The 25,666-nt window shown below is 47.0% G+C and overlaps 7 protein-coding genes across 7 annotated transcripts; 4 read left to right on the forward strand and 3 right to left on the reverse strand.

The window, feature by feature from the left end:
- The first annotated feature begins 304 nt into the window (after positions 1 to 304).
- On the forward strand, positions 305 to 616 carry LOC134934394 (histone H4). The gene has a single exon (XM_063929841.1). The coding sequence runs from the start codon at positions 305 to 307 to the stop codon at positions 614 to 616; it is 312 nt and encodes a 103-aa protein (XP_063785911.1).
- Positions 617 to 7,287: 6,671 nt separating this feature from the next.
- Positions 7,288 to 7,961, reverse strand: LOC134936519 (histone H1B-like). The gene has a single exon (XM_063931587.1). It carries the CDS (start codon positions 7,942 to 7,944, stop codon positions 7,288 to 7,290), a length of 657 nt encoding a protein of 218 aa, XP_063787657.1. The 5' UTR covers positions 7,945 to 7,961.
- Positions 7,962 to 13,217: 5,256 nt separating this feature from the next.
- Positions 13,218 to 13,628, forward strand: LOC134936520 (histone H3). Its single transcript, XM_063931588.1, has one exon. The coding sequence runs from the start codon at positions 13,218 to 13,220 to the stop codon at positions 13,626 to 13,628; it is 411 nt and encodes a 136-aa protein (XP_063787658.1).
- A 694-nt stretch (positions 13,629 to 14,322) lies between these two features.
- LOC134934899 (histone H2A type 1-like) lies at positions 14,323 to 14,783 on the reverse strand. Its single transcript, XM_063930237.1, has one exon. It carries the CDS (start codon positions 14,781 to 14,783, stop codon positions 14,391 to 14,393), a length of 393 nt encoding a protein of 130 aa, XP_063786307.1. The 3' UTR covers positions 14,323 to 14,390.
- Positions 14,784 to 15,132: 349 nt separating this feature from the next.
- Positions 15,133 to 15,540, forward strand: LOC134934900 (histone H2B 1.1-like). Its single transcript, XM_063930238.1, has one exon. It carries the CDS (start codon positions 15,133 to 15,135, stop codon positions 15,511 to 15,513), a length of 381 nt encoding a protein of 126 aa, XP_063786308.1. The 3' UTR covers positions 15,514 to 15,540.
- A 1,420-nt stretch (positions 15,541 to 16,960) lies between these two features.
- On the forward strand, positions 16,961 to 17,272 carry LOC134934395 (histone H4). The gene has a single exon (XM_063929842.1). The coding sequence runs from the start codon at positions 16,961 to 16,963 to the stop codon at positions 17,270 to 17,272; it is 312 nt and encodes a 103-aa protein (XP_063785912.1).
- Positions 17,273 to 23,944: 6,672 nt separating this feature from the next.
- LOC134934902 (histone H1C-like) lies at positions 23,945 to 24,589 on the reverse strand. Its single transcript, XM_063930239.1, has one exon. The coding sequence runs from the start codon at positions 24,587 to 24,589 to the stop codon at positions 23,945 to 23,947; it is 645 nt and encodes a 214-aa protein (XP_063786309.1).
- Between the last annotated feature and the right edge of the window lie 1,077 nt (positions 24,590 to 25,666).

The raw sequence follows: 25,666 nt of genomic DNA on the forward strand, positions 1-25,666 counted from the left end.
AGGTGTAAGACCTTCTTTTACTATTTTACCCATACTCATTTTACTCTCGAAATGTGGGATCAAATGGATCCAATTATTTTTTTTAAACATTTATATTAGATATCTGTTCACGGAAATGAATAGAGATGACGAAGAGAAAGCTGCCACTGTATTGCGGTGTGCTAAGTCAGAAAAGGCGGACTACCCAGGTCTCCGCCTCTCCGAGTTTTAGGTCCCCCATCAGGTCCGCTCTTCCTCTTAATAAAGGGCAGCTGTGAGGCGATCAGCTCATTCTTACTGATTGCAACTCGCAAGCTGTTTGAAGATGTCAGGAAGAGGCAAAGGTGGTAAGGGACTCGGGAAAGGAGGCGCTAAGCGCCACAGGAAGGTGCTGCGGGACAACATCCAGGGCATCACGAAGCCTGCCATTCGCCGTCTCGCTCGCAGAGGTGGCGTGAAGCGCATTTCTGGCCTCATCTACGAGGAGACCCGTGGGGTGCTGAAGGTCTTTCTAGAGAATGTGATCCGGGACGCCGTCACTTACACCGAGCACGCCAAGAGGAAGACTGTCACAGCTATGGATGTGGTCTATGCTCTCAAGCGCCAGGGCCGCACTCTGTATGGTTTTGGAGGTTAAGATCTGGCTCCTCTCTTTGGCTGATCTCCTTTCCCGAAACACGCTAACAAAAGGCCCTTTTAAGGGCCACCTAGAGTACTCCTGAAACGAGCTTTATGAACATGCTGCTTTTCAAGGGAAGCGTAATGTCACAGTCAGTTCCACAATATTAACGATAGAAATACACTTCTTTCCCATCTACAAAGTCTCGCTGGATATTCAAATAATAGACGCCAGAAGTTGCCATTTACAATGCATAGACCATATAGAGCTAGAATTTTAGTCAATCTGGAATGGAAAAAGGCAGCAGCATAATTGCCTCTGTCCATTTGGATGATGCCTCCTTGTGTCTGGGTGGAATCGGTTCGATATTATGTTATGAAAAATTCTGAAGGATGTAGGTGTAATATACCGTGCATAGCCTGCGCAGGAGGTGCTGTAGCGGGGTACTCTTGATAAGATGTGGAGTTAAAACGTCACTTGTATTATGACGATGACATACTGACAGAATACATGTCCTAAAATTCAAGCATAGTGTATTAAGGCACAGCTGTGAATGTTTCTCCAAGTGTAGTTTATATATAATCTGTTACAACGACCTCTTGAACAATTATTAAGTAGGCAAGCTTACTTGCCAACGACTCTGATACAGGGGAATAGAAACTGCACAGAACCATTTGTCTCTACTGGAGGTTCTCTTTCTGGTATAGCAATCTCCCTGTTATTGTGTAGCTAGTGTTCTCAAAAAGTGCAAACAAACATTAAAAGGATACTTGCTTTTCAGCAGCTACCCTGCAGACTGTTCACCACAGGGAATGGTGAGTGTTCGAGTACACAGGAAGGAAGCATGCCGCTATTGTGAGCGGCCTGAGGTAGGAAGCAGGACATCCAGGTATTATTTCTAGTGATGAGCACCGGAAATTTTTCGGGTTTTGGTTTTGGGTTCGGTTTTGCGGCCGTGTTTTGGGTTCGAACGCGTTTTGGCAAAACCTCACCAAATTTTTTTTGTCGGATTCGGGTGTGTTTTGGATTCGGGTGTTTTTTTTCAAAAAACCCTAAAAAACAGCTTAAATCATAGAATTTGGGGGTCATTTTGATCCCAAAGTATTATTAACCTCAATAAGCATAATTTCCACTCATTTTCAGTCTATTCTGAACACCTCACAATATTATTTTTAGTCCTAAAATTTGCACCGAGGTCGCTGGATGACTAAGCTCAGCGACCCAAGTGGCCGACACAAACACCTGGCCCATCTAGGAGTGGCACTGCAGTGTCACGCAGGATGGCCCTTCAAAAAACTACTCCCCAAACAGCACATGACGCAAAGAAGAAAAAAAAGAGGCGCAATGAGGTAGCTGTGTGACTAAGATAAGCGACCCTAGTGTCCGACACAAACACCTGGCCCATCTAGGAGTGGCACTGCAGTGTCACGCAGGATGGCCCTTCCAAAAAACACCCCCCAAACAGCACATGACGCAAAGAAAAAAAGAGGCGCAATGAGGTAGCTGTGTGACTAAGATAAGCGACCCAAGTGGCCGACACAAACACCTGGCCCATCTAGGAGTGGCACTGCAGTGTCACGCAGGATGGCCCTTCCAAAAAACACCCCCAAACAGCACATGACGCAAAGAAAAAAAGAGGCGCAATGAGGTAGCTGTGTGACTAAGATAAGCGACCCAAGTGGCCGACACAAACACCTGGCCCATCTAGGAGTGGCACTGCAGTGTCACGCAGGATGGCCCTTCCAAAAAACACCCCCCAAACAGCACATGACGCAAAGAAGAAAAAAAGAGGCGCAATGAGGTAGCTGTGTGACTAAGATAAGCGACCCAAGTGGCCGACACAAACACCTGGCCCATCTAGGAGTGTCACTGCAGTGTCACGCAGGATGGCCCTTCCAAAAACTACTCCCCAAACAGCACATGACGCAAAGAAAAATGAAAGAAAAAAGAGGTGCAAGATGGAATTGTCCTTGGGCCCTCCCACCCACCCTTATGTTGTATAAACTGGACATGCACACTTTAACCAACCCATCATTTCATTGACAGGGTCTGCCACACGACTGTGACTGAAATGACGGGTTGGTTTGGACCCCCACCAAAAAAGAAGCAATTAATCTCTCCTTGCACAAACTGGCTCTACAGAGTCAAGATGTCCACCTCATCATCATCCTCCGATATATCACCGTGTACATCCCCCTCCTCACAGATTATCAATTCGTCCCCACTGGAATCCACCATCTCAGCTCCCTGTGTACTTTGTGGAGGCAATTGCTGCTGGTCAATGTCTCCACGGAGGAATTGATTATAATTCATTTTAATGAACATCATCTTCTCCACATTTTCTGGATGTAACCTCGTACGCCGATTGCTGACAAGGTGAGCGGCTGCACTAAACACTCTTTCGTAGTACACACTTGTGGGAGGGCAACTTAGGTAGAATAAAGCTAGTTTGTGCAAGGGCCTCCAAATTGCCTCTTTTTCCTGCCAGTATAAGTACGGACTGTCTGACGTGCCTACTTGGATGCGGTCACTCATATAATCCTCCACCATTCTTTCAATGGGGAGAGAATCATATGCACTGACAGTAGACGACATGTCCGTAATCGTTGTCAGGTCCTTCAGTCCGGACCAGATGTCAGCATCAGCAGTCGCTCCAGACTGCCCTGCATCACCGCCAGAGGGTGGGCTCGGAATTCTGAGCCTTTTCCTCGCACCCCCAGTTGCGGGAGAATGTGAAGGAGGAGATGTTGACAGGTCGCGTTCCGCTTGACTTGACAATTTTGTCACCACCAGTTCTTTGAACCCCAGCAGACTTGTGTCTGCCGGAAAGAGAGATCCAAGGTAGGTTTTAAATCTAGGATCGAGCACGGTGGCCAAAATGTAGTGCTCTGATTTCAACAGATTGACCACCCGTGAATCCTTGTTAAGCGAATTAAGGGCTCCATCCACAAGTCCCACATGCCTAGCGGAATCGCTCTGTGTTAGCTCCTCCTTCAATGTCTCCAGCTTCTTCTGCAAAAGCCTGATGAGGGGAATGACCTGACTCAGGCTGGCAGTGTCTGAACTGACTTCACGTGTGGCAAGTTCAAAAGGTTGCAGAACCTTGCACAACGTTGAAAGCATTCTCCACTGCGCTTGAGACAGGTGCATTCCACCTCCTATATCGTGCTCAGTTGTATAGGCTTGAATGGCCTTTTGCTGCTCCTCCAACCTCTGTAGCATATAGAGGGTTGAATTCCACCTCGTTACCACTTCTTGCTTCAGATGATGGCAGGGCAGGTTCAGGCGTTTTTGGTGGTGCTCCAGTCTTCTGTACGTGGTGCCTGTACGCAGAAAGTGTCCCGCAATTCTTCTGGCCACCGACAGCATCTCTTGCACGCCCCTCTCGTTTTTTAAATAATTCTTTACCACCAAATTCAAGGTATGTGCAAAACATGGGACGTGCTGGAATTTGCCCAGATTTAATGCACACACAATATTGCTGGCGTTGTCCGATGCCACAAATCCACAGGAGAGTCCAATTGGGGTAAGCCATTCTGCGATGATCTTCCTCAGTTGCCGTAAGAGGTTTTTAGCTGTGTGCGTATTCTGGAAAGCGGTGATACAAAGCGTAGCCTGCCTAGGAAAGAGTTGGCGTTTGCGAGATGCTGCTACTGGTACCGCCGCAGCTGTTCTTGCGGCGGGAGTCCATACATCTACCCAGTGGGCTGTCACAGTCATATAGTCCTGAGCCTGCCCTGCTCCACTTGTCCACATGTCCGTGGTTAAGTGGACATTGGGTACAACTGCATTTTTTAGGACACTGGTGAGTCTTTTTCTGAGGTCTGTGTACATTTTCGGTATCGCCTGCCTAGAGAAATGGAACCTAGATGGTATTTGGTACCGGGGACACAGTACCTCCAACAAGTCTCTAGTTGGCTCTGCAGTAATGATGGATACCGGAACCACGTTTCTCACCGCCCAGGATGCCAAGGCCTCAGTTATCCGCTTTGCAGCAGGATGACTGCTGTGATATTTCATCTTCCTCGCAAAGGACTGTTGGACAGTCAATTGCTTGGTGGAAGTAGTAAAAGTGGTCTTACGAGTACGACTTCCCCTCTGGGATGACCATCGACTCCCAGCAGCAACAACAGCAGCGCCAGCAGCAGTAGGCGTTACACGCAAGGATGCATCGGAGGAATCCCAGGCAGGAGAGGACTCGTCAGAATTGCCAGTGACATGGCCTGCAGGACTATTGGCATTCCTGGGGAAAGAGGAAATTGACACTGAGGGAGTTGGTGGGGTGGTTTGCGTGAGCTTGGTTACAAGAGGAAGGGATTTACTGGTCAGTGGACTGCTTCCGCTGTCGCCCAAAGTTTTTGAACTTGTCACTGACTTATGATGAATGCGCTGCAGGTGACGTATAAGGGAGGATGTTCCGAGGTGGTTAACGTCCTTACCCCTACTTATTACAGCTTGACAAAGGCAACACACGGCTTGACAAATGTTGTCCGCATTTCTGTTGAAATACTTCCACACCGAAGAGCTGATTTTTTTGGTATTTTCACCAGGCATGTCAATGGCCCTATTCCTCCCACGGACAACAGGTAACTCCCCGGGTGCCTGACTTAAACAAACCACCTCACCATCAGAATCCTCCTGGTCAATTTCCTCCCCAGCGCCAGCAACACCCATATCCTCCTCATCCTGGTGTACTTCAACACTGACATCTTCAATCTGACTATCAGGAACTGGACTGCGGGTGCTCCTTCCAGCACTTGCAGGGGGCGTGCAAATGGTGGAAGGCGCATGCTCTTCACGTCCAGTGTTGGGAAGGTCAGGCATCGCAAACGACACAATTGGACTCTCCTTGTGGATTTGTGATTTCGAAGAACGCACAGTTCTTTGCTGTGCTTTTGCCAGCTTGAGTCTTTTCATTTTTCTAGCGAGAGGCTGAGTGCTTCCATCCTCATGTGAAGCTGAACCACTAGCCATGAACATAGGCCAGGGCCTCAGCCGTTCCTTGCCACTCCGTGTGGTAAATGGCATATTGGCAAGTTTACGCTTCTCCTCCGACAATTTTATTTTAGATTTTTGAGTCCTTTTTTTACTGATATTTGGTGTTTTGTATTTTACATGCTCTGTACTATGACATTGGGCATCGGCCTTGGCAGACGACGTTGCTGGCATTTCATTGTCTCGGCCATGACTAGTGGCAGCAGCTTCAGCACGAGGTGGAAGTCGATCTTGATCTTTCCCTATTTTTGGAACCTCAACATTTTTGTTCTCCATATTTTAATAGGCACAACTAAAAGGCACCTCAGGTAAACAATGGAGATGGATGGATACTAGTATACTTTTGGATGGACGAGCGACTGCCGACACAGAGGTAGCTACAGCCGTGGACTACCGTACTGCGTCTGCTGCTAATATAGACTGGATGATAATGATATAAAAAATATATATATATCACTACTGCAGCCGGACAGGTATATATTATATAATGATGGACCTGCTGGACACTGTCAGCACTGCAGACTCCTAAAGTTAACTACTAGTATGAAGAAGATAGAAAAAAAATAAACACCACAGGTAGGTATACAATTATGGACGAGCGACTGCCGACACAGAGGTAGCTACAGCCGTGGACTACCGTACTGCGTCTGCTGCTAGTATAGACTGGATGATAATGATATAAAATATATATATATATATCACTACTGCAGGACAGGTATATATTATATAATGACGGACCTGCTGGACACTGTCAGCAGAATGCGTTTATAGAATAAAAACACCACACGACGAGTGTTTAACTTTTTCAGGCAGACAATCACAATATACTGGTGGTCACTGGTCACTGGTCAGTCACACTGGCAGTGGCACTCTGGCAGCAAAAGTGTGCACTGTTAATAAATATATGTACTCCTGCTATAACTGCTCCCCAGTCTCCCCCACAATTCAGCTGTGTGAGCAGTGAGCACTCAGCACAGTCAGATATACATAGATGATGCAGCACACTGAGGCTGAGCACAGATATGGTATACTGTGTCACTGTGTATCGGGTTTTTTTCAGGCAGAGAACGGATTATATTAAATAATAATAAAACTGCACTGGTGGTCACTGGTCAGTCACTAGTAAACTCTGCACTCTCTGAGTACTCCTAAGCTCCAGTAAATCAAGTGTCTCACTCTCAATATCTATTTCTATTCTAAACGGAGAGGACGCCAGCCACGTCCTCTCCCTATCAATCTCAATGCACGTGTGAAAATGGCGGCGACGCGCAGCTCCTTATATAGAATCCGAGCCTCGCGAGAATCCGACAGCGGGATGATGACGTTCGGGCGCGCTCGGGTTAACCGAGCAAGGCGGGAAGATCCGAGTCTGCCTCGGACCCGTGTAAAAAGCGTGAAGTTCGGGGGGGTTCGGTTTCCGAGAAACCGAACCCGCTTATCACTAATTATTTCCCGATCAGTCTTGCTACAGTAGCGCTAATAAATAACCCTGCGTTACGTATTAATAAGCAACCAAAAATCCCACGGAGAGACTGCTGAACTGTAACGTTATGTGGTGACTCAATATCTGTACACAGGGCGCCCCCAACTGGTCACGCCGTGCGCCTACAGCTCTGCCGGGACAGGGTGGGTGGCTCTGAAAAGAGCCTTTGGGGGGATAACAAGGAAGCGAGGCTGCTACGGCGGCTCTTCCATCACTTCTTGGCCGCAGCTTTCTTGGGCTTAGCTACCTTCTTGGCCGGGCTTTTGGCGGCTTTGGGCTTCGCCGCCTTCTTGGCCGGACTCTTGGCTGCTTTGGGCTTCGCCGCCTTCTTGGCCGGACTCCTGGCCGCTTTCTTGGCCTTCGCGGCTTTAGGCTTCTTTGGGCTTTTGGCAGCAGCCGCTTTTGTGGGTTTCTTCACCTTCTTGGGGCTCTTGGCTGCACTCGGAGCTTTCTTGGGCTTCTTCGGGGACTTGGCCACTTTCTTTGCCGCTGGTTTCTTGGGCTTCAGGGCGGCCTTCTTGCTCTCCAGCTGATTCTTATTGAGCTTGAAGGAGCCGGAAGCGCCGGTGCCTTTCACCTGGGTGAGCGTTCCTTTGGTCACCAATCCTTTCACCCCCACTTTGATGCGACTGTTGTTCCTCTCCACATCGTAGCCTCCGGCAGCCAGTGCCTTCTTCAGGGCGGCAAGAGAAACTCCACTGCGCTCCTTGGAGGCGGCCACTGCCTTTAAGATCAGCTCGGAAACGCTGGGCCCGGAAGACTTGCCGCTTTTCTTGGCTCCCCCTGCAGCTTTCTTCGGCTGCCTCTTCTTTTTGGCTGCGCCCTCTGACGGCGGGACAGCGGCGACGGCTGGTGCAGTTTCTGCCATGTTAGCTCAACGTCACTTTAACCAACAAATGGTAATACAGCACAAGCCGCTCTCTGACGTCTTCTATATACGGTGCCTGCTGTGCTGTAATTGGCTGCTGAGCCTGGTGCGTTCTGTGCTCTCATTGGCGGAATAAGCAGTCTTTGTAAACCCTTCCCTGTCTGAGTGTAAGGGGAAATCTGCCCTCACCTTGTGTTTCCCTAACGCAGAAAAAGAGTCTTTTATAGGGCATGAGAAAAGCAGCGTGCCGCCTCTCTGCACCACACCAGTACTCCAAGGTCTCCCCTAGGCCTACACGGCCATTGCTAGCCAAGGCGCTGCAAAGAGAGCCAGGAATAGCCGCTGTCAGCTTACTTACACCAGGCTGGATCTGTCCAGCATGTAACACATCTGTACTTTTCCGCGAGGCTAAAACGTCTGATTGGGGCATTTTTCTGTCCCCCTGGCACTACATGTAACGAAGGTGATCTGGGGCTCAGTCTGTGCAGGGGTGGCAGCATTTTCAAAGACATAAAGGTGATGGTTGGGCTCCTGTACACCCGGGTGGCTAGCACAGGCAGGTTGCCCCACAACGTATTGGCAGTCTTGTTTAGGAACTCTAGTTACTGTGACAAAAGAGAGATACCCAGCATAGTCAGCCACAGGTTAACCCTGCCTGTCTGAGATTCTCCCCGACGTGTAGAATGTTGGTGGCATTTTCCCCAAATGTTTATAAAATGACCCATACAGACATGAATGTACATTTATGCAAGATCGGTGTGTCAGAGTGAGGGCTATGGTGATCTGTTCCCATTACGAGTTCTCTTTTAAAAATCTGTTCACATTACGAGTCCTCTTTTAAAAATGCCAAAGTATGAGACTTTGGCATTTTTAAAAGAGGACATCGGAGCTCTATAAGAGTAATACTTCTATTCCTCCCATGTGGAATCATTATGAATATTTGTATAATTAGAGGGAAAAAGTAGGAATATTAGGGAACATTAGGGGGATAATTAGAGAGACCACTTGTAACAGTGCTAGGTGAGAGGAATGGATGAAACGAGGATAAATAGGTGAAGGGTTTAGGATGGCAATGGGAAACCTAGCAGGTGCACAGGTGTGAGGAGGAGGAGGAGGAGGAGAAGGAGGAGGAGAAGAAGAAGAATCATTACATGGCAAGTACTAATTGCAGAATAAAAGCAGTGGATGCCATTTTCAAGAAAGTACATAATAGTCCGATGATTTAGGCATATAAATGGATGATAGACATATGTGCACACAATAGTTCTGGGGAGTAAATTTAACTGATGAAGCTTGCAGAATAAGAAGAGAGACAACAGTCACCCGAGGAGCACAGGTTCAACTAATCTTACTTTGTAAATGTACTACCGTGATAAAAGCAGGTGCTGCAGCTTCAGCTGTGAACGTCACTGACGGACAGCAGGAGAAAGATGCACCGAGACCACAAGGCTGAATGTCCAGAGCAGGCATTCCCAACCATGGTCTTCAAGGCACACTAACAGTGCAGATTTTAGTGAAATCCAGGCTGCAGCACAGATTATTAAATCAAAATAACTGAGCTACTAATTAAGTCACCTGTGCTGAAGCCTTGATATCACTAAAACCTGCACTGTTAGTGTGTCTTGAGGACCGTGGTTGGGAATGCCTGGTGTATAGAAGAGGCGGCTGCGGACCGAAGCATCAGAACCTCTTGGGGAAACATTGTGTCAGCAGAGATCCACTGTGGATGCAAATTTGTGAGGAGAAGGGCAACGCAGAGTAACAGACCAGAGTTCAACGGCATTGACCAGTGATGGAAAGCACAGGTATAGACTAGGGCAGGTCAAGAGCAGTGTTGAGAGAAGATGATCGCCGTAGAGGAATGGAAGACAAATGAGGATGGACATGAGTTATGGACAAACAGAGATGATGACTGCTAACTGAAGGGCGTGGACCAGCAGCAAGTACCATCAAGGTCTGAACCTCATCCCCACCCAATGATGGCAGGCTGGAGTAGGGTTCTAGAGCAGTGGGAGTCTGCAAAGAAACTCCAGAGCAAGTAGGGAAACCACAGAACTCGATCTGTGCCACACCAGTGGCTTTCTGCGTCTCCAAGGATGGTATAAAAAGAGAAAGAAAGAAAGAACCAGTAAAAAAAGGCAGAAAGGCCCTGCTCCTTCTTACTATGGAATGTTTGCATTGATTAAATGTCCCCATATTACTAATTATTTCTCAGCGGTAAGTAATAGCACAGTGAGGAGTCATGGGTAGTAGCACACTCACGTTGGACTCTGGAGCAGACATTGTTGGCGTGCTGCACCATCAGAAGAGGTGATAGATTATTATTGAATTAGGATTGTTTTTAATTATTATTATTTCTTCACATAAACTATGGTAAATATATATTGGCCTTAAATCCCTATGGTCCCATTTAAGAGCCTAAACTCTATTATATTATCATAAGTATAACTTTTTCTCAATTCTTTAAGAGTGTAGTTTTTTTGGACCCCTCTCTCCTCCCCAAGAACAAGCAAAATGGATATCAATAAAATTCATGTGCATAAATACAAATTCAGTGATTATAATAGGACAATGCACGATTGGCTGTACATGCAGGTCCTTTAGTTTTGTGTTTTATTTATTTTACATAGTTTCCACTGAGTAGTAGAATTGCCCATTTATGTAATCCAGATCTACAGTAGCCTTGTATTTTCTTCATGCAATGTCCCAGACATATAAGGTTTAGCTTGTGGTCTAAATGGATACATGTGCACAGATTGTATCCACAAATGTTTCAATAGGATAGTTACAATTGTATCATACTATAATACTGTCTCCCATTAGTATCAAATCGTTTCACACATGCAGAAGTTCTTTTCATACTCAATTTTAAAGCTACCATACTTACTATATGCTAGAAAATACATAATATGTATTTATGGGTTAATAATGAAACGATTGTTATTTTAGATCAAATAGTATGCAGAGTGTTTTTTTTCTTCTTTTCTTACTGCAGTCATATATTAATATCTCCCTGGAATTAGTAGGTATAGCTTGTATATATATATATATATATATATATATATATATATATATATTACTCTTTTATGTTAGTATAATACACATTCCGAAAATCTGATTATACTCAAATCTAAAGCTTCAGAATATGCTATGTAAGGGGGTATATATTTCTACTTTACAAGTACAATTGAGATGGGGAAAAAAAAGGAGAAACCAATTCTTGGCGGTCTTTTTGAAAAATCCAAGGTTTTGTCTAAACCAATCAGGTTGAAAGGCGTTTCTAAGTCCCCTAATCACAGGGCAGCAATGTGTATAAATAGAGCTGTAGAACATCAGCTCTTATAGTTCCCAATTCAGCTTATAACAAGCGGAATTGGGCTTGTTTTTTCTTCTGGTTGCTTATTTTTTTGGGTGGTTGCTTGTTGCTTGTTTTTGGGCTTATACTTTTTTTTGCTGCTTGTTTTTGGGCTTCTTTTGTTTTTAGGTATCACTGACACCGACTTTCAGAGATAATTAGTCATTCATCCATATAACACAGATCCTCACACAGACATACTGTAGGTGAGACGTTGTGGATGAATAGAGTCTTAAAGAAATGATGATGAGTCATTCATTATGTCTATTGTTGACGACTGCCGGTTGTGTGTATTCAGTAGGGCTAATTTGTTTTTAACAATGACAACAACAAAGACACTGACCAGACACACAACAGTGAAGCAATTTAGGACCACTTTATGTGGTATTCTTTATGTCAGATATGGTTTAAGACGCTTGGGTATTTGTTGCAAGGATTTTAAACCAACTACCAATATGCTTCAGCGCTTCAACTCAGGAATGTATAACATGGAAGCTTCTATAGACGATGGAGACAGCTCAGATGAATTTGCTTATATCCATTTTAAATAAAACCTTTGTAATTCAGTGTGCTATGTACTTTACCTCACAGTATGCCATCTGCAATGCACTTTACTTCACACAGTGTGCCATGCACTTTACCTCACACAGTAGGGGTCATTCCGAGTTCGCTCGCTAGCTGCTTTTAGCAGCATTGCACACGCTATGCCGCCGCCCTCTAGGAGTGTATCTCCGCTTAGCAGAATTGCGAACGAAAGATTAGCAGAATTGCGAATAAATAATTCTTAGCAGTTTCTGAGTAGCTCGAGACTTACTCCTACACTGCGATCAGCTCAGCCCGTTTCGTTCCTGGTTTGACGTCACAAACACGCCCTGCGTTCGGCCAGCCACTCCCCCGTTTCTCCAGACACTCCTGCGTTTTATCCTGGCACGCCTGCATTTTTCCGCACACTCCCAGAAAACTGTAAATTTCCGCCCAGAAACACCCACTTCCTGTAAATCACACTCCGATCACATTTCAACAATGAAAATTCTTCGTTCGGACGTGAGTAAATCTACTAAGTTTTGTGCTAAATTTACTTAGCGCATGCGCACTGCATACCATGCGCATGTGCATTTTTGTCTTAATCGTTCCGTTGCGAAAATCGGCAACGAGCGAACAACTCGAAATGACCCCCAGTGTGCTATCTGCAATACACTATACTTCACACAGTGTGCCATGCACTTTACCTCACATAGTATGCCATCTGCAATGCACTTTACTTCACACAGTGTGCCATGCACTTTACCTCACAGTGTGCCATCTGCAATGCACTTTACCTCTCAGTAATTCCTTTGTTATTTATTGAATTGAGTTACTATTTAATATTTATATATGCATTTATTATTTTGAATTGTCTTAATAATCTTTTGTTTTTGTTACCTTGATTTGGCCTCTTTATTTATTTAATAGAAGTACAAAGTTGGATGTTGTAAGATTATTTGTTTTATCTTTCCATAGAATAAATATTTCACAGTGAACACAAATGACCACAGATACAGTATATACAGTTGGCAATTTTCACTTGAGATTTTTCTTTAGAGGAAACATGAAAGTATAGTATCTTAAATTCACAACTCTAACTATAATATTTATAAAAATGCCAGTATTCTTTAAAAGCCAGTTTTGTGCTGATAAATATCATTGTAAAGACCTTAAAGGCAGATTATATAAATAATTATATGTATTTTAATAAGACAAACAATAATGTTTGTTTTTATATATAAAAAAAAAAACTTGAGTTGGGCTTTTTTTGGGGCTTTTTAGGATTGGTTTGGGCTTGTTTTGGGCTTATTTTTCAGTCATCGGTTGCTTGTTTTTCATTTCAGAGTTGGCAACACTGTCAGCTCTCCATCCATTCATTCTACAGACGTTAGAGATGGCCAGGACCAAGCAAACAGCGCGTAAGTCCACTGGCGGCAAAGCTCCCCGCAAGCAGCTGGCGACCAAAGCCGCCCGGAAGAGCGCCCCAGCTACCGGCGGTGTAAAGAAGCCTCACCGTTACCGACCCGGGACCGTTGCTCTTCGGGAGATCCGCCGCTACCAGAAGTCCACTGAGCTGCTGATCCGCAAGCTGCCCTTCCAGCGTCTGGTGCGTGAGATCGCCCAGGACTTCAAGACTGACCTGCGCTTCCAGAGCTCCGCCGTCATGGCCCTGCAAGAGGCCAGCGAGGCTTATCTGGTGGGGCTCTTCGAGGACACCAACCTGTGCGCCATCCACGCCAAGAGGGTGACCATCATGCCCAAAGACATCCAGCTGGCCCGCAGGATCCGAGGGGAGAGGGCATAGATACTCGGCACTTCCTATACACGCAACAACACAAAGGCTCTTTTCAGAGCCACCAAGTCTTTCTAAACGAGCTGCAGCATAAGTCACCCCTCAATGTCGGAGTAACAGGATGCGGATGAATCCTCCGCTCTCCACCCATAGCAGCTTCAAATGACAGGCCAAATCTATGAAGTTTACATATATAATACGATAAGCAAGCCGCAAAGTGAATAATGGAATGTTGACTGTCAAAAATTAAATATTTGGACGGACTGCTTCACAGACAGTACATCGTTACTAGTGTTCCGCCTAGATACCCTTGTACAACCTATTTTCTTCAGCAGGGATAAGAGGCTATTCTCACTTTTCAATGGTCAAATCATTTTATTTAATGCAGCTGTTCTCATTCTAGCTTTGTTACGTCACACGGAGAGAGACTATGGTTTCTCCCTCTATATACTTTATACGGATCAGCTTCCCACTCCTATAAGCGGAAGGGGCCTCATTTGCAGCATGCAGATATTGCAAAGGGAATATTCAGACTATCATTCGATTTCACCACAACAGACCAGGGCTCCTAAAGGGTAAGGGAGCGTTTATACCTTTAGCGGTTGTATGGACGGGATGTGGAGAGGAAAGCGCGGCTAGCCCGTCAGATATCGCTACAACACAAGCAATGGCAGTACACACAGCTCTCCTGGGAAGATGTGGGTGGCTCTGAAAAGAGCCTTTGTGTTGTGTGCCGGGTACATTGTTTCTGTGGTGGAAGCTGCCAGCCTCACATTACTTGCTCTTGGCCGGTTTGTGGCTCTCGGTCTTCTTGGGCAGCAGCACGGCCTGGATGTTGGGCAGAACGCCTCCCTGGGCGATGGTCACCCCACCGAGCAGCTTGTTGAGCTCTTCGTCGTTGCGCACAGCCAGCTGCAGGTGGCGGGGGATGATGCGGGTCTTCTTGTTGTCGCGGGCGGCGTTTCCGGCGAGCTCCAGGATCTCAGCCGTCAGGTACTCCAGCACCGCGGCCAGATAGACCGGGGCACCGGCTCCCACTCGCTCAGCATAGTTTCCTTTCCTCAGCAGACGGTGAACGCGACCGACTGGGAACTGGAGACCGGCCCTGGATGAGCGAGTCTTGGCCTTAGCCCGGGTCTTGCCGCCTTGTTTGCCTCTGCCGGACATGTTCAGTTCACAAAACAAAGAGTATCTTTCGACAACAAACCGAGAGGAAATGTGAGCCTGTAATACCGCCCTCCTCCTATATATACACTCAGAGAGGATCAACCGCGTGCTCTGTGATTGGTTTGCTTCCTAATGAACCAATGCTGCTCAAGTTTATCCACAGACCAATCCGCAATATGTAGTGAAGGGGGTGTTAGGTACCTCCCAGTGTCACGTGACACTTCTACCCTATAGCGTTACCAGAAGCGGTGAATCTTCGTTTGCATAAGCTGCCTATAAATACAGCAACCCCGGGCTTTGTACCGCACAAATTTTCTGCATTGTGTAAAAGGACAAGTGGGTGGTAAAAATGCCTGATCCAGTAAAGTCTGCTCCAGCGCCCAAGAAAGGCTCAAAGAAAGCCGTAACCAAGACCCAGAAGAAGGATGGGAAGAAGCGTAGAAAGAGCAGGAAGGAGAGTTACGCCATTTACGTCTACAAGGTGCTGAAGCAGGTGCACCCTGACACCGGCATCTCCTCCAAGGCTATGGGCATCATGAACTCCTTTGTCAATGACATCTTTGAGCGCATTGCGGGGGAAGCTTCCCGCCTGGCTCACTACAACAAGCGCTCCACCATCACCTCCCGGGAGATCCAGACCGCCGTACGCCTGCTGCTGCCGGGAGAGTTGGCCAAGCACGCCGTGTCCGAGGGCACCAAGGCCGTCACCAAGTACACCAGCGCCAAGTAATCTCCCCTTCCTCTCCCACACGAACACAAAGGCTCTTTTAAGAGCCACCCACCTCCTCGCTAATCGGGCTGTAACTGTTATTATTTGCGCTGTGTCCTGTCTCCCTGAATTTGACTGAATCACAGTAATCTAGGCTGTGTTGTAGTTTCTCCATTCCTTATACATGTGCATCTTGTTAGTCGGATGCTGGGGAACTCCCCTCTAGTGTGCGAGCTAGTACAGACCCCCCTGTTGATGATTACTGCGTGCACAGCGACATTCTCTCCGCTCTCATGTACTGTAAAACACGTTCCAGATGTAGATCAGGTTTCTACAGAACTCGTCAAAGCTACAGATGCCAGGGCTTCTAAAACGCAATAGAGCGCAGCAGAAACACTGCCCGTGTAGTTGCTGTGTGACTAGCACATTATTTTCTGTCTGGTTCAAGTGATACAAACTGGATTGTTACCTTGTTAATATCGCTACTATCTCAGGCAGGATGACTTATTAAGCAACTTATTCTTGATAAACAGGTGGTTAAAAGTCGGTCTTCGAGATACTATGATATCGTTGCAAAAGTAACAACGGGATGCAAACTGCGGTGCCCCTGCTTGTACCTAGTCCATTATGACCTCACAAAATAGGATTCCCGTTTAGGCGCACACGTACCAGTGATGCTCGTTGCTGTAAAAACCGCTTCAATGGTTATTTGAGGAGTAGTAGTGATCCGGGTCGCAATGTGGGTGAGCTCTAAGGTACGGTTCAGCTGACCCAGTTGACATACTATTATTATTTACACCTAATATACAATATTTTAAGACGGCGAGAGAACATAGCTGATACGCTGGCGCTCGCTAATTAGAGATCGAAGCGAACCGAGCCTGGGTGCCAGGAATACTTTTAGCTAGGGTCACCTCAGAAGCGGCGTGCCATTGGGGGAGTGTTCCCCTACCGGGTTTTGAATTGTCCACTCCGGTTAACTTGTTTTGACCCGCCGAATTTAGCTCGGCTCTCATTGGGCCATTCCGATGCATCGCCCTCCTAGCCCAAGGCGCTGGTGTGGGTCCGACTTAATAGCGATAAACACTCTATATGTATTTGGAAAATATATTATTTATCATTTCAGGGAGAATGAAATGTCACTACTTTTCGTTAATTGGCTATAGGTGTAAGACCTTCTTTTACTATTTTACCCATACTCATTTTACTCTCGAAATGTGGGATCAAATGGATCCAATTATTTTTTTTAAACATTTATATTAGATATCTGTTCACGGAAATGAATAGAGATGACGAAGAGAAAGCTGCCACTGTATTGCGGTGTGCTAAGTCAGAAAAGGCGGACTACCCAGGTCTCCGCCTCTCCGAGTTTTAGGTCCCCCATCAGGTCCGCTCTTCCTCTTAATAAAGGGCAGCTGTGAGGCGATCAGCTCATTCTTACTGATTGCAACTCGCAAGCTGTTTGAAGATGTCAGGAAGAGGCAAAGGTGGTAAGGGACTCGGGAAAGGAGGCGCTAAGCGCCACAGGAAGGTGCTGCGGGACAACATCCAGGGCATCACGAAGCCTGCCATTCGCCGTCTCGCTCGCAGAGGTGGCGTGAAGCGCATTTCTGGCCTCATCTACGAGGAGACCCGTGGGGTGCTGAAGGTCTTTCTAGAGAATGTGATCCGGGACGCCGTCACTTACACCGAGCACGCCAAGAGGAAGACTGTCACAGCTATGGATGTGGTCTATGCTCTCAAGCGCCAGGGCCGCACTCTGTATGGTTTTGGAGGTTAAGATCTGGCTCCTCTCTTTGGCTGATCTCCTTTCCCGAAACACGCTAACAAAAGGCCCTTTTAAGGGCCACCTAGAGTACTCCTGAAACGAGCTTTATGAACATGCTGCTTTTCAAGGGAAGCGTAATGTCACAGTCAGTTCCACAATATTAACGATAGAAATACACTTCTTTCCCATCTGCAAAGTCTCGCTGGATATTCAAATAATAGACGCCAGAAGTTGCCATTTACAATGCATAGACCATATAGAGCTAGAATTTTAGTCAATCTGGAATGGAAAAAGGCAGCAGCATAATTGCCTCTGTCCATTTGGATGATGCCTCCTTGTGTCTGGGTGGAATCGGTTCGATATTATGTTATGAAAAATTCTGAAGGATGTAGGTGTAATATACCGTGCATAGCCTGCGCAGGAGGTGCTGTAGCGGGGTACTCTTGATAAGATGTGGAGTTAAAACGTCACTTGTATTATGACGATGACATACTGACAGAATACATGTCCTAAAATTCAAGCATAGTGTATTAAGGCACAGCTGTGAATGTTTCTCCAAGTGTAGTTTATATATAATCTGTTACAACGACCTCTTGAACAATTATTAAGTAGGCAAGCTTACTCGCCAACGACTCTGATACAGGGGAATAGAAACTGCACAGAACCATTTGTCTCTACTGGAGGTTCTCTTTCTGGTATAGCAATCTCCCTGTTATTGTGTAGCTAGTGTTCTCAAAAAGTGCAAACAAACATTAAAAGGATACTTGCTTTTCAGCAGCTACCCTGCAGACTGTTCACCACAGGGAATGGTGAGTGTTCGAGTACACAGGAAGGAAGCATGCCGCTATTGTGAGCGGCCTGAGGTAGGAAGCAGGACATCCAGGTATTATTTCTAGTGATGAGCACCGGAAATTTTTCGGGTTTTGGTTTTGGGTTCGGTTCCGCGGCCGTGTTTTGGGTTCGAACGCGTTTTGGCAAAACCTCACCAAATTTTTTTTGTCGGATTCGGGTGTGTTTTGGATTCGGGTGTTTTTTTCAAAAAACCCTAAAAAACAGCTTAAATCATAGAATTTGGGGGTCATTTTGATCCCAAAGTATTATTAACCTCAATAAGCATAATTTCCACTCATTTTCAGTCTATTCTGAACACCTCACAATATTATTTTTAGTCCTAAAATTTGCACCGAGGTCGCTGGATGACTAAGCTCAGCGACCCAAGTGGCCGACACAAACACCTGGCCCATCTAGGAGTGGCACTGCAGTGTCACGCAGGATGGCCCTTCAAAAAACTACTCCCCAAACAGCACATGACGCAAAGAAGAAAAAAAAGAGGCGCAATGAGGTAGCTGTGTGACTAAGATAAGCGACCCTAGTGTCCGACACAAACACCTGGCCCATCTAGGAGTGGCACTGCAGTGTCACGCAGGATGGCCCTTCCAAAAAACACCCCCCAAACAGCACATGACGCAAAGAAAAAAAGAGGCGCAATGAGGTAGCTGTGTGACTAAGATAAGCGACCCAAGTGGCCGACACAAACACCTGGCCCATCTAGGAGTGGCACTGCAGTGTCACGCAGGATGGCCCTTCCAAAAAACACCCCCAAACAGCACATGACGCAAAGAAAAAAAGAGGCGCAATGAGGTAGCTGTGTGACTAAGATAAGCGACCCAAGTGGCCGACACAAACACCTGGCCCATCTAGGAGTGGCACTGCAGTGTCACGCAGGATGGCCCTTCCAAAAAACACCCCCCAAACAGCACATGACGCAAAGAAGAAAAAAAGAGGCGCAATGAGGTAGCTGTGTGACTAAGATAAGCGACCCAAGTGGCCGACACAAACACCTGGCCCATCTAGGAGTGTCACTGCAGTGTCACGCAGGATGGCCCTTCCAAAAACTACTCCCCAAACAGCACATGACGCAAAGAAAAATGAAAGAAAAAAGAGGTGCAAGATGGAATTGTCCTTGGGCCCTCCCACCCACCCTTATGTTGTATAAACAGGACATGCACACTTTAACCAACCCATCATTTCATTGACAGGGTCTGCCACACGACTGTGACTGAAATGACGGGTTGGTTTGGACCCCCACCAAAAAAGAAGCAATTAATCTCTCCTTGCACAAACTGGCTCTACAGAGTCAAGATGTCCACCTCATCATCATCCTCCGATATATCACCGTGTACATCCCCCTCCTCACAGATTATCAATTCGTCCCCACTGGAATCCACCATCTCAGCTCCCTGTGTACTTTGTGGAGGCAATTGCTGCTGGTCAATGTCTCCACGGAGGAATTGATTATAATTCATTTTAATGAACATCATCTTCTCCACATTTTCTGGATGTAACCTCGTACGCCGATTGCTGACAAGGTGAGCGGCTGCACTAAACACTCTTTCGTAGTACACACTTGTGGGAGGGCAACTTAGGTAGAATAAAGCTAGTTTGTGCAAGGGCCTCCAAATTGCCTCTTTTTCCTGCCAGTATAAGTACGGACTGTCTGACGTGCCTACTTGGATGCGGTCACTCATATAATCCTCCACCATTCTTTCAATGGGGAGAGAATCATATGCACTGACAGTAGACGACATGTCCGTAATCGTTGTCAGGTCCTTCAGTCCGGACCAGATGTCAGCATCAGCAGTCGCTCCAGACTGCCCTGCATCACCGCCAGAGGGTGGGCTCGGAATTCTGAGCCTTTTCCTCGCACCCCCAGTTGCGGGAGAATGTGAAGGAGGAGATGTTGACAGGTCGCGTTCCGCTTGACTTGACAATTTTGTCACCAGCAGTTCTTTGAACCCCTGCAGACTTGTGTCTGCCGGAAAGAGAGATCCAAGGTAGGTTTTAAATCTAGGATCGAGCACGGTGGCCAAAATGTAGTGCTCTGATTTCAACAGATTGACCACCCGTGAATCCTTGTTAAGCGAATTAAGGGCTCCATCCACAAGTCCCACATGCCTAGCGGAATCGCTCTGTGTTAGCTCCTCCTTCAATGTCTCCAGCTTCTTCTGCAAAAGCCTGATGAGGGGAATGACCTGACTCAGGCTGGCAGTGTCTGAACTGACTTCACGTGTGGCAAGTTCAAAAGGTTGCAGAACCTTGCACAACGTTGAAAGCATTCTCCACTGCGCTTGAGACAGGTGCATTCCACCTCCTATATCGTGCTCAGTTGTATAGGCTTGAATGGCCTTTTGCTGCTCCTCCAACCTCTGTAGCATATAGAGGGTTGAATTCCACCTCGTTACCACTTCTTGCTTCAGATGATGGCAGGGCAGGTTCAGGCGTTTTTGGTGGTGCTCCAGTCTTCTGTACGTGGTGCCTGTACGCCGAAAGTGTCCCGCAATTCTTCTGGCCACCGACAGCATCTCTTGCACGCCCCTCTCGTTTTTTAAATAATTCTTTACCACCAAATTCAAGGTATGTGCAAAACATGGGACGTGCTGGAATTTGCCCAGATTTAATGCACACACAATATTGCTGGCGTTGTCCGATGCCACAAATCCACAGGAGAGTCCAATTGGGGTAAGCCATTCTGCGATGATCTTCCTCAGTTGCCGTAAGAGGTTTTTAGCTGTGTGCGTATTCTGGAAAGCGGTGATACAAAGCGTAGCCTGCCTAGGAAAGAGTTGGCGTTTGCGAGATGCTGCTACTGGTACCGCCGCAGCTGTTCTTGCGGCGGGAGTCCATACATCTACCCAGTGGGCTGTCACAGTCATATAGTCCTGAGCCTGCCCTGCTCCACTTGTCCACATGTCCGTGGTTAAGTGGACATTGGGTACAACTGCATTTTTTAGGACACTGGTGAGTCTTTTTCTGAGGTCTGTGTACATTTTCGGTATCGCCTGCCTAGAGAAATGGAACCTAGATGGTATTTGGTACCGGGGACACAGTGCCTCCAACAACTCTCTAGTTGGCTCTGCAGTAATGATGGATACCGGAACCACGTTTCTCACCGCCCAGGATGCCAAGGCCTCAGTTATCCGCTTTGCAGCAGGATGACTGCTGTGATATTTCATCTTCCTCGCAAAGGACTGTTGGACAGTCAATTGCTTGGTGGAAGTAGTAAAAGTGGTCTTACGAGTACGACTTCCCCTCTGGGATGACCATCGACTCCCAGCAGCAACAACAGCAGCGCCAGCAGCAGTAGGCGTTACACGCAAGGATGCATCGGAGGAATCCCAGGCAGGAGAGGACTCGTCAGAATTGCCAGTGACATGGCCTGCAGGACTATTGGCATTCCTGGGGAAGGAGGAAATTGACACTGAGGGAGTTGGTGGGGTGGTTTGCGTGAGCTTGGTTACAAGAGGAAGGGATTTACTGGTCAGTGGACTGCTTCCGCTGTCGCCCAAAGTTTTTGAACTTGTCACTGACTTATGATGAATGCGCTGCAGGTGACGTATAAGGGAGGATGTTCCGAGGTGGTTAACGTCCTTACCCCTACTTATTACAGCTTGACAAAGGCAACACACGGCTTGACAAATGTTGTCCGCATTTCTGTTGAAATACTTCCACACCGAAGAGCTGATTTTTTTGGTATTTTCACCAGGCATGTCAATGGCCCTATTCCTCCCACGGACAACAGGTAACTCCCCGGGTGCCTGACTTAAACAAACCACCTCACCATCAGAATCCTCCTGGTCAATTTCCTCCCCAGCGCCAGCAACACCCATATCCTCCTCATCCTGGTGTACTTCAACACTGACATCTTCAATCTGACTATCAGGAACTGGACTGCGGGTGCTCCTTCCAGCACTTGCAGGGGGCGTGCAAATGGTGGAAGGCGCATGCTCTTCACGTCCAGTGTTGGGAAGGTCAGGCATCGCAAACGACACAATTGGACTCTCCTTGTGGATTTGTGATTTCGAAGAACGCACAGTTCTTTGCTGTGCTTTTGCCAGCTTGAGTCTTTTCATTTTTCTAGCGAGAGGCTGAGTGCTTCCATCCTCATGTGAAGCTGAACCACTAGCCATGAACATAGGCCAGGGCCTCAGCCGTTCCTTGCCACTCCGTGTGGTAAATGGCATATTGGCAAGTTTACGCTTCTCCTCCGACAATTTTATTTTAGATTTTTGAGTCCTTTTTTTACTGATATTTGGTGTTTTGTATTTTACATGCTCTGTACTATGACATTGGGCATCGGCCTTGGCAGACGACGTTGCTGGCATTTCATTGTCTCGGCCATGACTAGTGGCAGCAGCTTCAGCACGAGGTGGAAGTCGATCTTGATCTTTCCCTATTTTTGGAACCTCAACATTTTTGTTCTCCATATTTTAATAGGCACAACTAAAAGGCACCTCAGGTAAACAATGGAGATGGATGGATACTAGTATACTTTTGGATGGACGAGCGACTGCCGACACAGAGGTAGCTACAGCCGTGGACTACCGTACTGCGTCTGCTGCTAATATAGACTGGATGATAATGATATAAAAAATATATATATATCACTACTGCAGCCGGACAGGTATATATTATATAATGATGGACCTGCTGGACACTGTCAGCACTGCAGACTCCTAAAGTTAACTACTAGTATGAAGAAGATAGAAAAAAAATAAACACCACAGGTAGGTATACAATTATGGACGAGCGACTGCCGACACAGAGGTAGCTACAGCCGTGGACTACCGTACTGCGTCTGCTGCTAGTATAGACTGGATGATAATGATATAAAATATATATATATATATATCACTACTGCAGGACAGGTATATATTATATAATGACGGACCTGCTGGACACTGTCAGCAGAATGCGTTTATAGAATAAAAACACCACACGACGAGTGTTTAACTTTTTCAGGCAGACAATCACAATATACTGGTGGTCACTGGTCACTGGTCAGTCACACTGGCAGTGGCACTCTGGCAGCAAAAGTGTGCACTGTTAATAAATATATGTACTCCTGCTATAACTGCTCCCCAGTCTCCCCCACAATTCAGCTGTGTGAGCAGTGAGCACTCAGCACAGTCAGATATACATAGATGATGCAGCACACTGAGGCAGAGCACAGACATGGTATACTGTGTCACTGTGTATCGTTTTTTTTTCAGGCAGAGAACGGATTATATTAAATAATAATAAAACTGCACTGGTGGTCACTGGTCAGTCACTAGTAAACTCTGCACTCTCTGAGTACTCCTAAGCTCCAGTAAATCAAGTGTCTCACTCTCAATATCTATTTCTATTCTAAACGGAGAGGACGCCAGCCACGTCCTCTCCCTATCAATCTCAATGCACGTGTGAAAATGGCGGCGACGCGCAGCTCCTTATATAGAATCCGAGCCTCGCGAGAATCCGACAGCGGGATGATGACGTTCGGGCGCGCTCGGGTTAACCGAGCAAGGCGGGAAGATCCGAGTCTGCCTCGGACCTGTGTAAAAAGCGTGAAGTTCGGGGGGGTTCGGTTTCCGAGAAACCGAACCCGCTTATCACTAATTATTTCCCGATCAGTCTTGCTACAGTAGCGCTAATAAATAACCCTGCGTTACGTATTAATAAGCAACCAAAAATCCCACGGAGAGACTGCTGAACTGTAACGTTATGTGGTGACTCAATATCTGTACACAGGGCGCCCCCAACTGGTCACGCCGTGCGCCTACAGCTCTGCCGGGACAGGGTGGGTGGCTCTGAAAAGAGCCTTTGGGGGGATAACAAGGAAGCGAGGCTGCTACGGCGGCTCTTCCATCACTTCTTGGCCGCAGCTTTCTTGGGCTTAGCTACCTTCTTGGCCGGGCTTTTGGCGGCTTTGGGCTTCGCCGCCTTCTTGGCTGCTTTGGGCTTCGCCGCCTTCTTGGCCGGACTCCTGGCCGCTTTCTTGGCCTTCGCGGCTTTAGGCTTCTTTGGGCTTTTGGCAGCAGCCGCTTTTGTGGGTTTCTTCACCTTCTTGGGGCTCTTGGCTGCACTCGGAGCTTTCTTGGGCTTCTTCGGGGACTTGGCCACTTTCTTTGCCGCTGGTTTATTGGGCTTCAGGGCGGCCTTCTTGCTCTCCAGCTGATTCTTATTGAGCTTGAAGGAGCCGGAAGCGCCGGTGCCTTTCACCTGGGTGAGCGTTCCTTTGGTCACCAATCCTTTCACCCCCACTTTGATGCGACTGTTGTTCCTCTCCACATCGTAGCCTCCGGCAGCCAGTGCCTTCTTCAGGGCGGCAAGAGAAACTCCACTGCGCTCCTTGGAGGCGGCCACTGCCTTTAAGATCAGCTCGGAAACGCTGGGCCCGGAAGACTTGCCGCTTTTCTTGGCTCCCCCTGCAGCTTTCTTCGGCTGCCTCTTCTTTTTGGCTGCGCCCTCTGACGGCGGGACAGCGGCGACGGCTGGTGCAGTTTCTGCCATGTTAGCTCAACATCACTTTAACCAACAAATGGTAATACAGCACAAGCCGCTCTCTGACGTCTTTTATATACGGTGCCTGCTGTGCTGTAATTGGCTGCTGAGCCTGGTGCGTTCTGTGCTCTCATTGGCGGAATAAGCAGTCTTTGTAAACCCTTCCCTGTCTGAGTGTAAGGGGAAATCTGCCCTCACCTTGTGTTTCCCTAACGCAGAAAAAGAGTCTTTTATAGGGCATGAGAAAAGCAGCGTGCCGCCTCTCTGCACCACACCAGTACTCCAAGGTCTCCCCTAAGCCTACACGGCCATTGCTAGCCAAGGCGCTGCAAAGAGAGCCAGGAATAGCCGCTGTCAGCTTACTTACACCTGGCTGGATCTGTCCAGCATGTAACACATCTGTACTTTTCTGCGAGGCTAAAACGTCTGATTGGGGCATTTTTCTGTCCCCCTGGCACTACATGTAACGAAGGTGATCTGGGGCTCAGTCTGTGCAGGGGTGGCAGCATTTTCAAAGACATAAAGGTGATGGTTGGGCTCCTGTACACCCGGGTGGCTAGCACAGGCAGGTTGCCCCACAGCGTATTGGCAGTCTTGTTTAGGAACTCTAGTTACTGTGACAAAAGAGAGATACCCAGCATAGTCAGCCACAGGTTAACCCTGCCTGTCTGAGATTCTCCCCGACGTGTAGAATGTTGGTGGCATTTTCCCCAAATGTTTATGAAATTACCCATACAGACATGAATGTACATTTATGCAAGATCGGTGTGTCAGAGTGAGGGCTATGGTGATCTGTTCCCATTACGAGTTCTCTTTTAAAAATCTGTTCACATTACGAGTCCTCTTTTAAAAATGCCAAAGTATGAGACTTTGGCATTTTTAAAAGAGGACATCGGAGCTCTATAAGAGGAATACTTCTATTCCTCCCATGTGGAATCATTATGAATATTTGTATAATTAGAGGGAAAAAGTAGGAATATTAGGGATCATTAGGGGGATAATTAGAGAGACCACTTGTAATAGTGCTAGGTGAGAGGAATGGATGAAACGAGGATAAATAGGTGAAGGGTTTAGGATGGCAATGGG

This window comes from Pseudophryne corroboree, chromosome 6 (genome assembly GCF_028390025.1).
Source record: "Pseudophryne corroboree isolate aPseCor3 chromosome 6, aPseCor3.hap2, whole genome shotgun sequence".
Classification (NCBI taxonomy): domain Eukaryota; kingdom Metazoa; phylum Chordata; class Amphibia; order Anura; family Myobatrachidae; genus Pseudophryne; species Pseudophryne corroboree.

Excerpts from the sequence above, each read along its gene's own strand:
- LOC134934395 (XM_063929842.1), top strand. The coding sequence starts at position 16,961 with ATGTCAGGAAGAGGCAAAGGTGGTAAGGGACTCGGGAAAGGAGGCGCT.
- LOC134936520 (XM_063931588.1), top strand. The coding sequence starts at position 13,218 with ATGGCCAGGACCAAGCAAACAGCGCGTAAGTCCACTGGCGGCAAAGCT.
- LOC134936519 (XM_063931587.1), bottom strand. The coding sequence starts at position 7,944 with ATGGCAGAAACTGCACCAGCCGTCGCCGCTGTCCCGCCGTCAGAGGGC.
- LOC134934394 (XM_063929841.1), top strand. The coding sequence starts at position 305 with ATGTCAGGAAGAGGCAAAGGTGGTAAGGGACTCGGGAAAGGAGGCGCT.
- LOC134934899 (XM_063930237.1), bottom strand. The coding sequence starts at position 14,783 with ATGTCCGGCAGAGGCAAACAAGGCGGCAAGACCCGGGCTAAGGCCAAG.
- LOC134934902 (XM_063930239.1), bottom strand. The coding sequence starts at position 24,589 with ATGGCAGAAACTGCACCAGCCGTCGCCGCTGTCCCGCCGTCAGAGGGC.
- LOC134934900 (XM_063930238.1), top strand. The coding sequence starts at position 15,133 with ATGCCTGATCCAGTAAAGTCTGCTCCAGCGCCCAAGAAAGGCTCAAAG.